We start from the raw sequence: 17,844 nt of genomic DNA on the forward strand, positions 1-17,844 counted from the left end.
AGGAGGAGAAGGGGATGACAGAGGATGAGATGATTGGATGGCATCACCGACTCAATGGACATGGGTTTGGGTGGGCTCTGGGAGTTGGTGAGGGACAGGGAGGCCTGGCGTGCTGGGGTTCATGAGGTCGCAAAGAGTTGGACACAACTGAGTGATTGAACTAAACTGAAGAGTTATTGTTTATTATTATTACATTTAGTTTATTTCACCATAATTGTAGACATTACTAGAGAAAAAGGTTTTTCACCTTTATGAGTAAATCTTATAGAGTTCATTTATATATGAATATTAATAGATATTGTATCAATCCAATACATTTCTGTAGAACTATATCTCTGAAAACTTGAGACAGTTTACATATGGCTATGTGCTTTTAACATTCTAGATCTAAAATTTCAGGAGACAAATAGCATAAACATAAAAGGTAAGATACCACAAATGCATTACAAAAAATAAGAAAATCATAAGATGATGGAAGCAGAGGCAGATGTGGTTTAAAACCTCACCTATGTTTGTTTTGCACCTGTATCTTTTCACTGTGACATTACAACTTTTGGATGGGCATCATGTCATGATAACAGATAAGTTAATTGTCAATGAAGCAGAATGTACTTGAAACTGGAAAGAATTTGTGCTGATGATTAAGAGCACTTCACTGCTTTTACAAACATCAATGAACACATTTTTATATTTGAATAGTTCCATCCAATACAAAATCACATTACACCAGAAGCTGATTAAGATATCACTTATTTTTTGGTTTGTTTTAAACATTAGTCAAATAATCTAGTAAAAATACTTTAATTTTATGTCCTTTTCAGTTGTAGTTCAACACAGGACACTCCCAAAAGCTTTTATACTGGAAGACTGATGTTCGCTTGTTTAGTTTCAGTTACACTTCACGAATACTTTATGAGTACTTGGAACGCTAAATTGTTTAGAATGGTGCAAAGGAAGTTATAAAGAAAATGTGCTTTAGAATTGTACTTTAAACTTTTATTTCAAGAGCTTTTGCTTATTTAAAATAGATGAATGTTTTTTATATGTTTATGTATATACACAGCCACAAAATATTGATGAATAATTTTATGAAGCCCACCTCAGAACAGCAAAGCTTTCTTCAAGCTTCATGAACAAAAGTCTAAAAACACTTAAAGATTCACCTCATCCCTTTTGATAATAGTCATATTACTATTACTAATGAGATACAGTGAAATTCTTTTGAGAATACAATTTTCTCCCAGAAGATGTACTTGGGGGACACATTAAAATCTATATCACAAAGTCTGATATTTGACACACAATAAGATGCATCTGTACAGTTCCATTATATGGAATCTTCTCTTTCATTTTTATGAAGCATATCCAATTGGAATAAAATGTCATTCCTATCTTAGACTGTGATGCCATCTTATATGTTGCCTATATGAGGAACATAATCCTGTGAAACAGAGCCTAATTAGACTTTGCATGCAGCTTGAAAACAATCATTTTTTGCAGTGATTTTTGGTGACTTATTTTGATCAAGTTGACAATTTAAATAATTTAAGAGCAAATTTAAGAACAATTAGGGGTGTATTGAAATCTCAGACATTTCTTTTGTAGACAGTTTATATATATTTAAAATTTGTATTGCTTTTATTAGTTAAAGGATTTTTCCTATTCACTGTAAGTGAGAGGCTTACAAAAGACAGAAATGTATTGGAGTGGTGAATATGGCAGGGACTATAAAGAATTCTATCACTAAGTAAATCTAGGATTTTTATAAGTACTATATACTTTTAATACCAACACTAATTTTACAAGAATCAACAGGCATAACAGAAGTAATAAGAACAAAACGTCTATAAATAAACCTGATTTATTACAGATTTCGTTACTGTTGTTGATGAAACCAGTAACAAAAGAGGATAAAAGCATCATAAAAACAACAAAACAGGTGGTTATATGATGAGGAAAATACTGAAAATTAATGGCTGTGGGAATTTTTTAAAATGTAAGACATGAATGAGCAGCATAACTATAAATAAAGCGTCAGCATATTTAGGTTAAAAAAAAACATGTAAGATCTATACCATATATTTGTTATTCAAATTTAATGAATGAAATCTGCTGTGACTAGCCATATATTTGTAGATAGAAATTCATCTGCCTATCTATTGATTGGGAAGTAGGAAATCTGACCACCAGTTTTCTCAAGTTTCATTCCATTATTGATTAACTCTGTTATATAATGGTATTAAAATAGTTTAAGTGATTTAAGATACTACAGGAAATACTTCAGGAAAACATATTTAAGGAGTTTCTATATAAAATCTCTTCTATGTCATGAAGAAGGATTCCATTTAGTACATGACAAATTAAATTTCAAGTAGTTAGTCTTTGTCTTAATCTACTTTTGCTTCTTTTTCTGTAATGGTGTGGTTTATGTCTGTTGCTGCAGTATAATATATTTACACTCCCTTTCACTTTCAAAAGTTTACTAGTTTAAATATCAATAGTATGTTCTCTTTATCTATTACCTTCTCATAACAAAATACTTCAGGGGAGGACCATGCATGATAGGCAAAAGTCTACCATGTCAAGCTGTAACTCTAGGCTAAATCAAGGAGAAATATTTCTAAAATGAATCCAAGTTAGTATTTTACAATCAAGTCTGGTCTTTCAGTAATCTTGTAATCAGCAAATGTCATTACTGTCTTTTCAGTTGCTCAAGTCAAAAATTTTGGGTTGAGAAGTCACTCTGTTTCTTTGTACATAGGTGAACTTTACTGATTCAAAATCATACACAAAGAATAAGTTCACACTCAAGAAATTCATGTCCTGACTTCCTGTTGCATAAGAAATCAAAAGATAGCAATGGTACTTGAATTTAACTTCTTCTTGGATGGGTTTTAAATGACATGCATAACAGATGTTTGAAAATACTTTTAGTTAAGTAGGTGCTTCCCTGATAGCTCAGCTGGTAAAGAATCCATATGCAATGCAGGAGATTCTGTTCGATTCCTGGATCTGGAAGATCTGCTGGAGAAGGGATAGGCTACCCACTCTGGTATTCTTGGGATCCCCTTGTGGCTCAGCTGTAAAGAATCCACCTGCAATGTGGGCAACCTGGGTTTGATCCCTGGGTTGGGAAGATCCCGTGCAGAAGGGATAGGCTACCCACTCCAGTATTCTGACCTAAAGAATTCCATGGACTGTATAGTCCATGGGGTCTCAAAGAGTCAGACACGACTGAGCAACTTTCACTTCACTTCAGTTAAATAAGACAGATGCTTTATTTAATTAATGCATTACTATTTCTAAATATCTATCTCTGGAATATAAAATCTAATGGTTGTAGTATGTCCTGTATCAAAACACCCGAGTGGCTCAGACGGTAAAGAATCCGCCTGCAGTGCAGGAGACATGGGTTCGATCCCTGAGTTGGGAAGATCCCCTGGAGGAGGGGATGGCAACCCACTCAGGTATTCTTGCCTGGATAATCCCCATAGACAGAGAACCCGGTGGGCTACAGTCCATGGGGTCACAAAGAGTTGAACACAACTGAGAGATAAGCACAGCACAATTATTTAGAAGACGGTTAGAGCACATTTTCTAAACCTGAAACTCAGCAAGGGTCATCCACCCAATGTCCCTAATCTTTGAGAACCATACAATAAGGTATCTTTCTGGTGTGCAGGATAGTAGCTTTTATGAAATGTCTGAGTTGAATCAGTTTCCTATTACTGAGATAAAGGCACTATTCTTCCTCACCTTAAACTTATCAAATAGTTTGCCTTCTACTATTAATCAGCTGATCATCATAGGTCCTGGTTTAATTACACTGTTGACAAATAACAAAACTTAAGTTTTTTCCCTATTGAGGATTAATTGTCATTTGCCATTGCTTATCTGGCAAGAGCAAAAGTGGAGGATAGAGAAACATTTAACGGCAAAAGCTAGAATCATTGGTGTATTAACCAAATAAAATTGAGAGTGTAAAAGAAAGTTGTTAAATACATGTTCAATTGTTATAAGAAAACAATTTCAAAGCACATCAGGGTAGCATTTAAAATGAAGTAGTTTTTGAAGCTATGTTTATTTCTATTCCAAATGATATTTACATTAAAAAGAAATAAATAATTTTTGATAGACTCAAATATTCACTTTCTTTCTGTTATTGTTCTCATAATTAGCATCTATTAAGAAGCTCAGTTAGAACTTAAAAATATTTTACCCTTTTTTTTTTTTTTAGGTTTTTATTTCCATCATGCCAATTTTCTTTTAGAATTTTTTGTGTTCATTTTTATAATATAAAGAAATATTTTAACAATATCAATCATAGTGTGTGTGTGATCAGTCACATCCAATTCTTTTCTTTTTGACTGCATGGACTGTAGCCCGCTAGGTTCCTCTCTCCACAGGATTCTCCAGGCTAGAACACTGGAGTGTGTTGCTATTTCCTTCTCCAGGGGATCCTCCTCACCCAAGAATTGAACTCAGGTCTACCTGCATTGCAGGCAGATTCTTTACCGCCTGAGCCACCAGGGAAGCCATTGATAACAGTATTTGTTACTAATAGCATGGAAAATAATAACTTATGTATTGAAAACCAGTTCAACAGTGCCTTTCTGCTCTAGGTAAAGAAACATCAAGAATACTTTTAAATCGTTTATCAGTTTTAAATCCTAGTATAGTTGCACTTCATAGGAAATGTGTTCTATAAATAGTTGACTCTGTTCACCTTATTTATCTTTGTGATCAATAGCTTGAATTTTAAGACTGACCAAATAGCAATGCAGTTTAGAATCTTCTCTGGTCTTCCTGGGTAGCTCAAATGGTAAAGAATCTGACTGAAATGCGGGAGACCTGGGTTTGATTTCTGGGTTGGGAAGATCCTTGAGTCACTGGGGAAGTCCTTCTAGATTCCATATATATGTGTAAATATACAATACTTGGCTTTCTTTTTCTGACTTACTTCACTCTGTATAATAGACTCTAGGTTCATCCACTTCAGTTCAACAGATTCAAATTTGTTTCTTTTATGACTGAGTAATATTCCATCATATATATGTACCTGAACTTCTTTATCTATTCATCTCTCAATGGACATCTATGTTGCTTCCATATCCTGGCTATTGTAAATAGTGCTGCAATGAGCATTGGGGTTCATGCATTTCACAATTTTAAAAATTAAATTATCATTTAAACACAGTGTACTTTCTAAATATAAATGAATCATCTTGACTCAAAGAGAAAACTTTAATAGTTGAATTATATTGCTATCTTTACGGTCCTCTTAAATTAGGTAATAAGTCCTGTTTTCCAATTTTAAGTCAATAATTTTATGAGGAAAATAGTTTTTAATTAGTATTATTATCTAGTTTTCAAGTATCCTGCACCTTGCAAAAACTTAGAAATAATATTTATAGCACTGCCTTCCAGTTACTGACATAAACTAATGAAAAGTGTGATTGCTGGGCTTTTTAACTTTAAGTTTTATTTTATATTAGAGTATACCACTAGTGCCACCTGGCTTCCCAGGTGGTGCTAATGGTAAAGAATATGCCTGCCAATGCAGGAGACCTAAGAAATTGCAGTTTGATCCCTGGGGCAGCAGGATACACAGAAGGAGGAAATAGCAACACAACCAGTATTCTTGCCTGGAGAATCCCATGGACAGACGAGCCTGGTGGGCTAGGGTCCATATGGTCACAAAGAGTTGAACATGACTGAAGTGACTTAGCACATAATTGATTTGCAAAAAGTAGTGCTGTTTCAGGTGTATAGCAAAGTGATTCAGTTATACGTATATCCATTACATTACGTTGCTTTTTTTTTTTCTAGTTTTGTTTTGTTTTAGTTTGGTTTACTAACTAGAAGGACTTTATTATTGAGTCAGAATGTTAGAAAAGTAACATTTAGCCCATATAAAGAGGACAGAGTAGAAAATTGTTTAGGGAGGAACATACCATAATTATTTTTCTTCATTTTTCTTACTAATTATAAGTAATTAAATTTTGCTGTGTATTGTCTCATTAGAAATAGTCTGAGATATGCCAGGAGTGAATAATGTATTTATGAATGTTTTTGAGTGAAAACTTTCAAGTGAACTCTGAACATACATAAAAAAGCAATGAAAATGTGAATAAGACTAAAAACAAAGTCAGTTGCTTCAAATATATATTAACACATCCATCTGACCACGAATTCTTGAGTTAAAAACACAGCAGTCTTGATGCAAGGACTCAATTTATAGTATGATGTATGAGAAACTATCCTCATGATAATATTTTAAGATTGAGTCATCGATTTGAAAAAGTAATTTTAAAGTATCATGACTAGATGTAACAAAGAGTTCCAGATACATAAGAACACAAAAAGAGTTGCATTGCAGGCCCAGTGTAAAATCTCTAATTTAAATATGCTCTGATAAGCACCAATTTCTATGTACATTTTGAAAGATGAAAATGAGTTGAGATCACAATCTTATTTTGTATTTGGTTGATATTGTTAACAATGAACATGGACTTCCTCAAATAGAGCAACCTCTGTACTACCCTTAATGTATTCTCAAATCATCTTGCCTATGGGATTTTGATGTCTACACAGTGTATTTGTCATAACATCTTTTTTTCTTGCTCTATTACATATGTAATGCCCCACTTAAACAGGATTAGGCAGCACAAGTGAAAGAAATTCAGTCCAAGGGGCCATTGGCTTTGTTGTAAAGTGCCATGGGTGTACCATAATTATATACAACCCTACATTGCTACTGATGCTCCATAATTATGACCAGTGATATATATTATTGATTTTTAAAGCAATTTAGAACTGGTCCATGCTCAGATTTGAGTAGTTATGTGCCTTGTAATTGCTTTGGTAATGTGTCTGGTATTATATTTAAATGCTTAAGGATGACTTTCCAGCTAATAAAAAATCATTGTTTGCACTTTTGCATTTCTAGTACTTCCTGCTATAAATGCATCTTCCATAGCAGGAAATAATTTTCATGAAATTCCTAAAAGGATTATGTGACTATCACTAGATACACAGAATTTGCAAAGGGAATTTGGCCAAAAAAGACAAACTAATAAAGTTATATCATCTGCATTACAAAAAGACTTGAATGCCCAACATAGTTCAAGGATGTTTACCTGGTTCTTTTAGTTACTGTGAGGATAATATGTGTGAGTGACATTACTTCTGTTGTGTAAACTTATGAAAATATGTGTTAAAACAATGTGTAGCTAAATATACAGTAATGTTAATATTTAAATGTAAATTGAGTTTCCAAGTATTTCTTTATATACTCCCTGTTTCTCTTATTAAAGTTCTGAAGCTAACCACTGCATTGTTTTATTTCATCATATAATAATGAAATATATTTTCAATATTTTAAAGGGAAAAAAGCTATCACTGGTATATGTTAGTACTTATGAGATTAAGTGTTCAGAGAATGCACACACTGTACTGTATTCAGTTAATGCAATTATTATATCAATCTTATTTTTACAAAATGATATTCTACTTTTAATTTGATGTTACTTCTGATCCATAATTATTTTGAGTAGATATGACTATGCTTTTTAATAAAAGAAAATAATTTCTAATTTTATAAACTATTTAAAATATGAGTTTTCACAAACTTCACAATTCTATACTTTGTATAACATTTCACATGGAGCTTTTGCTGATAAATGTCACCTTAATCATCTGAACACTACTTATATATATAAAAAAAATTGCCTAAGTAGAAATTTTTAAATATCAGAACTTCTTTTGCCCAGACAGAATTTCTTGCAACATTTCTGTTATAAGAAATTCATCTGACAAAAGAGGCAATTAGTTTGCTGAATGACAACAGGAAATGTCACCAATGGTTGTAAATTGATGATTCTATTCATTATCATGTTGGCAACTCTCCTTATTATGAACATGAAAATGATTACTTTCCTGTCATTTAAACCTGCACCTGCATTTCTTTTTGCTGAAACATCTTAACCTCAATTGCATACTGTAGTTTTACCTGTTAATTTTTGTTTCTTTTTTCTCACTCAATATGAAGTACCATATTAAACATTAAAATATTTATTAAAAGGATTCTCTAAAAACTATAAAAACTGGAAGTTATATGGCTGAAAATGAAGCTTCTCTGAAGTTTTAAAATAAACATTGAATAACACTGCAGATGAATAATTTTATGTCTAAATGAGAAAATAAGCAATCTAGAGACTCTCAGCCATAGAATCACGAAGAGAAATATTTATTCATATTTCAGTTGAAAATGGAAATATAGCAATAATTTATTTCAGTAAAATATTTGGTGTCTACTTTACAAGACAACATCTAATGATATTTAATTTCAGGGAATTGTGTGGTTTTTTAAAGAGTCAAAATCAAATCTCATTTTCCAAAGTCTGCTTTTTATTCATATTCTTCATAACTATTAATTTCCTATGTTGCCTTAGGATGAAAACAAAATTCGTATCATAGAAAACGGTTATAGGTATTTCCTTGTTTTTTAATAATAGATGACTTTGACTAGTTAAATTCCTAGAAAGATCTTGTTACCTGTTTTGTTATTTAGTGATTTCTTATCGTAATCGTTGGTCATCTGATTTCTTCCTCTCATAAAAATGAGGCAGTTGGAAAAAATTAGAGAGTGGGATATCACTACAATCTGTTTATAAATTTATATTTAAATAAAATTATTCATTGTATAATAGAAAATGGGTCAGTACATATCTGATGAGTTCTGATTGATATTATTGAAGAAAACAAGTTATAGCTATGAGGACTAGATCAACCTGTGACTCAAACGTTAACATTATTGCCCTATTTGCAACAAGTTTGGAGTACACAATAATCTCTTAAACCATAAAAGTGTCAAAATTTGGACAGAAAATAAACTTGTGAGGGTGCTTATTCTTTGTAGTTTTGAGAAAAAATGACCAGCTTTCCTTTTTTTTTTTTTTTTTTTTTTTACCATCAAATCATTGAGTTTTACCATTGAAAGTAATTTTAGATGTCCTCTGCCCAATAATCTCATTTAAGAGAAGAGAAAAATTAGGTTCAGAGAGATGAAGTGAATTTCCTAAGTTCACATTCTTGGGCAAAGCCAAACTAGAAGTTGAGTCACAGTGCTATCAAGTTCCGTATATTTTCTGGTCAGCTCTGGATCTAGGTTGGTGACATGACAATTTTCCTTCAAATTTTCAAAGCTCGGTAATAGTGCCTTGTCTAAAACGTGTTATGTGTGTGTTTTATGAAATTATTATTAGATTATATGGCAAACCATTGAAGGATTGTTTTGCTAACAAAAGACTAGAAAACTACATTCTTGATTCTTTTCTTTAGACTGAAGACAGTATCTATAAAATACTTTCTGAAGTTGAATGGAAGGAAAATAAATTGGGAAATGTAAGTCAGTCTCCATTTCTGGGAAATGAACTGTTTGTAGGGACAAAAACTGAGGAGGTTTAAATCCACTTGGAAGAATGTAAGGCTGCTAGAGTATACAGTAGCAGAAATAGGAATTCATCATTGCATTCTCTCTCCCTTACTTTAATCTCTCCCTTGACTATCTTCACTCAGTTAGGGAAAGTCAGTTCAGCTCAGTTCAGTCGCTCAGTCGTGTTCAACTCTTTGTGACCCCATGGACTGCAATACGCCAGGCCTCCCTGTCCATCACCAACTCCCAGAGCTTACTCAAACTCACGTTCATTGAGCCAGTGATGCCGTCCATCTCGTCCTCTGTCGTCCCCTTCTCCTCCCACCTTCTATCTTTCCCAGCATCAGGGTCTTTTCAAATGAGTCAGTTGTTCACATCAGGTGGCCAAAGTATTGGAGTTTCAGCTTCAGCATCAGTCCTTCCAATGAATATTCAGGACTGAGTTCCTTTAGGATGGACAAGTTGGGTCTCCTTGCAGTCCAAGGGCCTCTCAAGAGTCTTCTCCAACACCACAGTTCAAAACCATCATTTCTTTGGCTTTCAGTTTTCTTTATTGTCCAACTCTCAAATCCATACATGACTACTGAAAGAGCCAAAGCTTTGACTAGATGGACTTTTGTTAGCAAAGTAATGTCTCTGCTTTTTAATATGCTGTCTAGGTTGGTCATAGCTTTGCTTCCAAAGAGCAAACGTCTTTTAATTTCATGGCTGCAGTCACCATCTGCAGAGATTTTGGAGCCCAAACAAATAAAGTCTGTCACTGTTTCCATTGTTTCCCCATCTATTTGCCATGGCATAATGGGACTGGATGCCATGATCTTAGTTTTCTGAATGTTGAGCTTTAAGACAACTTTTTCACTCTCCTCTTTCACTTTCATCAAGAGACTCTTTAGTTCTTCTTCGCTTTCTGCCATAAGTGTGATGTCATCTGCATATCTGAGGTTATTGATATTTCTCCCGGGAATCTTGATTTCAGCTTGTGTTTCATCCAGTCCAGCATTTCTCATGATGTACTCTGCATAAAAATTAAATAAGCAGGATGACGATATTCTTGACATACTCCTTGACAACACACTTGGCAATATACAAGATGTACCTGACTTGACAATATACTTGAGGTACTCCTTTCTTCACTTGGAACAAGTCTCTTGTTCCATGTTCAGTTCTAACTGTTGCCTCTTGACCTGTATACAGATTTCTCAGGAGGCAGGTAAGGTGGTCTGGTATTCCTATCTCTTTAAGAATTTTCCACAGTTTCTTGTGATCCACACAGTCAAAGGCTTTGGCATAGTCAATAAAGCAAAAGTAGATGTTTTTCTGGAATTCTCTTGCTTTTTCAATGATCCAGTGGATATTGGCAATTTGATTTCTGATTCCTTTGCCTTTTCTAAATTCAGTTTGAACATCTGGAAGTTCACAGTTCACGTACTGTGGACGTGAGTTACATTCATTTACAATGGAGGTCTAAACTTGGTTCAATGACTTGAAGCTTTGTGAAAATTATAGACTTCAGCTGAGTCTTCTAACTCTTATGGGAGAAAAGCAGCTATAGTACGATGCTTTCAGATATATTAAAAAAATTCTCTAAATTTATATGACACAATTAGAGCTAAGAATGAATTTCAGAAACGTTCTTGCTCTTCTGAATGTTTTCATCCACAGTACTCCTCACAACAGATGGAGACTGAAACACAGAGTTTTAATTTCACAGGAAAAGAGTTAGTGATTTCTTAAATTTAGGTTTTAATTCAAATGGCAAATGGCAACTATTATTATATGAATTTCACCACTCCCATATATTTCTGGGCCAATAACTTTAAAAAGAGATTGCATACCTATTATTTGTAATTAATTTAGCCAACTTCATGAATAATTGATTGGATGGATTCTTAATATAACCTCTTCGCTATTTTGTATTTTTGATACACTGGAATATATTATTGTATTTATTCCCTCTTCAAGGCCCATAAACACTTTTTCACTGCTCACTGTAAGCTATGAAGTGTGCTAAACATTAACATCATTGAATTTTTACCACCTACCACTGTATCTGGTTGAAAATAAACACTAAGAAAAAAGTTTTTTTTTTTTAATTTTTTTATTAGTTGGAGGCTAATTACTTCACAACATTTCAGTGGGTTTTGTCATACATTGACATAAATCAGCCATTGAATCAGTTCTAATGAGATGGATGAAACTGGAGCCCATTATACAGAGTGAAGTAAGCCAGAAAGATAAAGAACATTACAGCATACTTACACATATATATGGAATTTAGAAAGATGGTAAAGAAAAAAGTTTTGAATGGGTGATACAATGACTAACAAGATACAGTTCCTGCCTTCAAGGATCTCACAATCTAGTGGAGGAGACACATGTAAAAACATTAGTTGTAATAACTTTTTACAGTGTGGAGTATGAACAGAGAGCAGTATAGACCCAGTACATGCTTCAGATGTGCCCAGCTCTTTGTGACCCCATGGACTGTAGTCCACCACGTTTCTCTGTCCATGGGAGTCTCCAGGCAAGAATATGGAGTAGGTTGCCATTTCCTCCTCCAGGGGATCTTCCTGACTCAGGGATGGAACTTGGCTCTCCCACATTGTGGGCAGATACTTTATAGATTGAGATGGTGGTAGCTTTTAACTTCAGTTCACTCGCTCAGTCATGTCCAACTCTTTGCGACCCGTGAACTGCAGCATGCCAGGCCTTCCCTGTCCATCACCAACTCCCAGAGTTTACTCAAACTCATATCCATTGAGTCAGTGATGCCATCCAACCATCTCATCCTCTGTCATCCCCTTCTCCTCCCACCTTCAATCTTGCCGAGCATCAGGGTCTTTTCAAATGTGTCAGCTCTTCCCATCAGGTGGCCAAAGTATTGGAGTTTCACCTTCAACATCGGTCCTTTAGGACTGATCTCCTTTAGGATGGACTGGTTGGATCTCGTTGCAGTCCAAGGGACTCTCAAGAGTCTTCTCGAATACCACAGTTCAAAAGCATCAGTTCTTCTGCATTGAGCTTTCCTTATAGTCCAACTCTCACATCCATACATGACTATTAGAAAAACCATAGGCTTGACTAGACGGACCTTTATTCTCAAAGTAACGTCTCTGTTTTTAACTTAGGCTGAAGAAATTCATAAAAGTACTTTCCAGCCTAATTATTCTTTGGTTAATGTCACATGATTTAGAAAAAGGGTATATTTTGCATGAAAATATGGACATAGAAGTAAAATACTATTTATCTATATATTTCATATCACCCTCAGTTCCTAGCAAGGTTGTAGTTATTATTGTCTCAAAATATTCTGTGCTAAGATGCATAAAGGATTATACTATCTTTTCCTACCCAATATTGCAGATATATTTAAGGGAAACTATTAATTTTATTAATATTTTATCATTTATCTATGCTTTTCCTGCCAAACAACTTTATATATTTAAAGTATATGTATGTGAATCATGCATCTAAAGAAGTTTGGTTCTGTTATAAAAGAATAGAAAATCTAAGGTTACTAAAGGACAGTTCAAATAATAGGGAAATGTACGAAAATATAGTAGTCCCTGTAATAGAATCAAACTTCAAATTTTGTTTCAGGGGTGAAGAAATGAAAACTTTCACACACCCAGCAAATAATTTAACAGTGAATTTATTAATTTAGCAGTAGACATCAATATACCCAACACCCAAATTCTACCACCAACACTTCTCCTTAAAACCTAATAATTTTTTATTATTTTTTATGGTCATTTTGTTTTTCATACAATTACTCACATTAACACTAAAGATCAATAGTATTATGCTGATTTTTACAACTAAAGGAATGGAGATTCAGAGTCACCTTTCAGTTTTAGTGCCCAGAAGTGTTCTTTACTGTGGTTCCTCACCTTGGTTGTACATATTGATAACCTTGGTCCTACCCCTAGGGATTTTGATAGAATTGGTCTGGGACACTGCCTGGGTATTGGGATTTTTAAATTCACTCTAGCTTATTCTAATGCACACTAAAAGTTGAGAAACTCAAAGTAGGTGTTAAAAAATTGGTTCACAAATGAATGCCAAGTAATTTTCTAAATTGCTTTTTACAGCAGCATTTTTGAGAAACAAATCACATACTGTAAAAATACATTTATTTGAAGTGTACAATTCAATGATTTTTAATGTATTCACAAAGTTTGCAACCACAGTCACAAAAGATTTTAGAGCATTTTTATCATTCCAAAAGGAAACCCAGTATCAATTAGCTGTCATTCACCAAATCCCTGTAAGCCGAGGCAACCACTAATGGTCTTTCTATCTCTATAAGATGTACTTCTTCTGGGCATTTTATATAAGTGTAACCAAATAATAAGTGGTCTTTGCGTTTAAATTCTTTCCTTTAGTGTAATGTCTTCAAGATTTATCCATATTTTGGCATGTATTCAGTACTTCCTTTTTATGACTGAACAATATTCCATTGTATATATGTGTGTATGCATGCTAAAGTCACTTCAGTCATGTCTGACTCTGTGTGACCCTATGGACTGAAGTCCTCCAGGCCCCTCTGTCCAGGGTATTCTCTAAGCAAGAATATTGGAGTATGTTGCCATGCCCTCGTCTAGAGGATCTTCCTGACCCAGGGATCGAACCTGTGTCTTCTGCATTGGGAGTCAAGTTCTTTATTACTAGTGGCATCTGGGAAGCCCATCGTATGTATATATAACTTTTTCTTTTTTATCCATTCATCAGTTGATGGTCATTTGTATTATTTTCACTTTATGACTATTGTGAAGAGTGCTCTGTGAGCATTTATTTGTGTACAAGTTTTGTATGGACATATGTTTTCAATTCTCTAGATGTGGAATTGTTGGGTCAGTGATATGCTTAACATTTTGAGCAGAACTATTTTCTAAAGCACCTGTACCATTTTACATTCCCATCAGCAATATTTGAGAGTTCCAGCTTCTCCATATCCTCAAAAACATGTTATTGTTTGTCTTTTTGGTTGTAACCATCCTATAGTATGGGGCTTCCCTGGTGAATCAGTGGTAAAGAATCTGCTGGCCAATGCCTGCCAATGCAGGAGATGCAGGTTCAGTAACTGGGTTGGTAAGTTCCCTTGGAGAAGGAAATGCAACCCACTCCACTATTTTGCCTTGAAAATCCCATGGACAGAGAAACCTGGTGGGCTACAGTCCCCAGGGTTGCAAAGAGCTGGACACGACTTAGCAACTAAACAAAAGCAACTAATCCTATAGTAGGTGTAAAGTGGTAACTTATAGCAGTGTTAATTTGTATTTATCCGATGACTAATAGCATTTATCATCTTTTCATGCACTTTTTGTTCATTTGTGCATAATCCTTGAAAAAAATTCTATTCTTATTTATCCTTTTTAATGAACTTTTAAGAATTCTCTATGCATGCATTATAGACAGAGTCTACCATCAGATACACTATTTGAAAAATTTCCCCTGATTCTGTGGTTTGTCTTTTCACTTTTATTGTGGCATAATTTAAAGCATAAAAGTTTTAAATTTTGATTAATTCCAATATTATTTATTTTTCTACTGATATTTGTGCTGCTAGCTTAACCCAAATTGATGAAAATTTCCTCCTATATTTTTTATCAGGGTTTAAAGTCTTAGCTCATAAATTTAGGTCTATGATCCATTTTGATTTAATTTTTCATACAATGTGAGAAAGGATTCCAAAATACTGTTGTTTTTTTTTTCTTTTTGTAGGTATCCATTCTTTCTAGCAACATCTGTTGAGAAGACCTTTTTCCCCATTGTGCTTAGTATGTGCTGTGTGCTAAGCCACTTCAGTCATATCTGACTCTTTATGCTCCTACGGACCTCCAGGTTCCTCTGTCCATGAGATTTTCCAGGCAAGAATATTGGAATGAGTTACCATTTCCTACTCCAGGGGGTCTTCCCAAACCAGGGATCAAACCCACGTCTCTTGTGTCTCTTGCATTGTCAGGTAGACTTTTACCACTAGTGTCAGCTGGTAAGCCTGTCTTAGTATAACCCTGTACAAAAGAAACTGATTGAAAATGTGAAGGGTTATTTATGAACTCAATCATGCTCCATTGAAATATATGTCTTTTATTTTTAGTACTGTTCTTTCTTGCTTTGTAGTACATTTTGAAATTGAGATGTATGAGTTCTCCAATGTTGTTGTATTTCTTTCTCAATATTGTTTATTGTTTGAATGAGTTTTATGTATTTCCCTATACACTTAAAGATCAATTGGTCAAGTTCTTCAAAATAATGCAGTTGGAATTACGATAGAGATTATGTTGAATCTATAGATTCATTTGAAAAGATTTGTCATCATAACAATATTAAGTGTTCTGTTCCATAAATATGTAATATCTCTCAATTTATTTAATATTTCTTTGATTTATTTCAAGAATATTTTGAATCTTCACTGCACAAATATTTTGCACTTTTTTGGGGTAAATTTATTAAATATTTTATCTTTTAGATACTATTGTAAGTGGAATTATTTTAATTTCATTTTTGGATAGGAATTGCTACCATAAAATAGTTCAGTTAGGATTTTCTATATACAAGACCATGTCATTCTCATATAGAAGTAGCTGTACTTCTTCCTTTCCAATCTAGATGCTATCTGTCACTTTTTTCTTGCCTAATTGTTCTAGCTAGAATCTCTAGTACAATGTTGGATTGAAGTGGGAGGCCAAATACCCTGGATCTTAGTAAAGAAGCATTTAGTCTTTCACCTGGAGTAGGAAATCACAACCCACTCCAGTATTCTTGCCTGGAGAATCCCTTGGACAGAGAAACCTGGTGGGCTGCTGTCCATGGGGTCGCACAGAGTCGGACATGACTGAAGTGACTTAGCGTGCATTGGAGAAGGAAGTGACAACCCACTCCAGTATTCTTGCCTGGAGAATCCCAGGGACAGAAGAGCCTGGTGGGCTTCCATCTATGGGGTCACACAGGGTCAGACACGACTGAAGCGACTTAGCAACAGCGGCAGTCTTTCACCATTCCCTATGATGCTAGCTGCGGTTATTTTATAGTTGTCCTTTGTTAGGTTAAGGGAGTTTCCTTATAGTTCTTGTTTATCTTTTTATCAACAAAAGTGTGTTGGATTCACAGAGATTTTAGTTAAAAAAACTATTTGACTTTAGATTACTGGTGAAACTATATGTACAGTGCTCAATAATTCTGTAGAGGAGCAGCAAAACCAAACAAAAGAAAAAACCTTGTGGGCAAAATGTTTAATCCATATACATCTCAGCACATAGTTTTGTAAGCTAGCTATGTAGCTAGCTTCAGTGAAGAACACAGATCTGAGCAGTGGATGAATTCCAAAAAAAGTTAGTTGTTTAGAAAATGACTGAGATTGTTCTTAAGGTGATACAGGTTTCTTTTTGTGTTTAAAATGAATGAATCTTCTCTTTACATGTTTGGAAATATAGCACTCACTAGACATGTTTATTCAAAAAATATTTAAGGCAGTTGTCCTTAAATATTTACATAATTATGGTAATTTGATTTTTTTTCTCAAGATAATTTCCCATAAAATATCTAATTGATTAACAGATTTATATTTGAATTACCCAGAAAATTACCTCAGTATCTTGAAATTGTTTATATTTTTTAAAAATGTATCTTGTAAGAAATTATTTCATTATCTTAATCTTCTATGACCAGGTTGTAATTGAAGGAGTATTTTACCCAAATAAGGCCAGAAAAGGCATTAACCTTTTTTTTGGGGGGTCCCAAAATATTAACCAATGCAGGATATTGACTTTGAGATTAGATTTCTTTCTGATGATATATCCTAGTAGTGTAGGACTTATTGCAGATAGATCTGTACTGACCTCAGTGCTAAAGTCTTGCTAAACCATGAAATAACTCTTACTTTGTGATTTTTCAGAAAAAGAATATGAAAAGAGCCATTAATTTTGTTTGTTTAGTTGTTTTTATTGATTTATGTATTTAGTTTTGGCTGCATTGAATCTTTGTTGCTATGCATGGGCTTTCTCTAGTTGTGGCAAGCGGGGCTACTCTCTAGTTTGATGCAAAAGTGTCTCATCATCTGACTTCTCTTGCTGTGAAGCACAGGGCTCTAGGGTGCCCAGCTTCAATAGTTGAGGTGCATGGGTTTAGTTACCCCACAGTTTACAAACTCTTCCACGAGCAGGGATCGAACTTATGTCCTCTGCATTGGCAGGTGAATTCCTACCACTGGACCACCAGGAAAGTCCTGCTTTGTTTGAGGCAATTGATTCTCTAAGCTTCTTCTGGATATACTAGAAGTTATAATGACATAATCTGACAAGTCAAAGAGTATCATTTAGCTCCTTCTTGAAAAGAAACAGCCAAAATTGATTAGGTCACACATTCAAGATGACTTCAATATTAACCAGGAAAGTAGACATGTAGAA

At 34.2% G+C, this 17,844-nt stretch overlaps 1 protein-coding gene across 2 annotated transcripts in view; it reads left to right on the forward strand.

The window, feature by feature from the left end:
* LOC136154110 (protocadherin-11 X-linked) overlaps positions 1-17,844 on the forward strand; it is an 823,611-nt gene that overhangs the window by 347,374 nt on the left and 458,393 nt on the right. The window contains exon 4 of one of the 2 annotated variants that reach the window (XM_065916358.1): positions 15,161-15,225. The exons of the other annotated variant lie outside the window; for it this stretch is intronic. Coding sequence (XP_065772430.1) covers positions 15,161-15,190 — 30 coding nt within the window. The 3' untranslated portion in view covers positions 15,191-15,225. Of the gene's footprint in view, positions 1-15,160; positions 15,226-17,844 lie in introns of those variants that run through there. 2 annotated transcript variants of the gene reach the window in all.

The sequence above is a fragment of the Muntiacus reevesi genome, chromosome X (assembly GCF_963930625.1).
Source record: "Muntiacus reevesi chromosome X, mMunRee1.1, whole genome shotgun sequence".
Taxonomy (NCBI): Eukaryota; Metazoa; Chordata; class Mammalia; order Artiodactyla; family Cervidae; genus Muntiacus; species Muntiacus reevesi.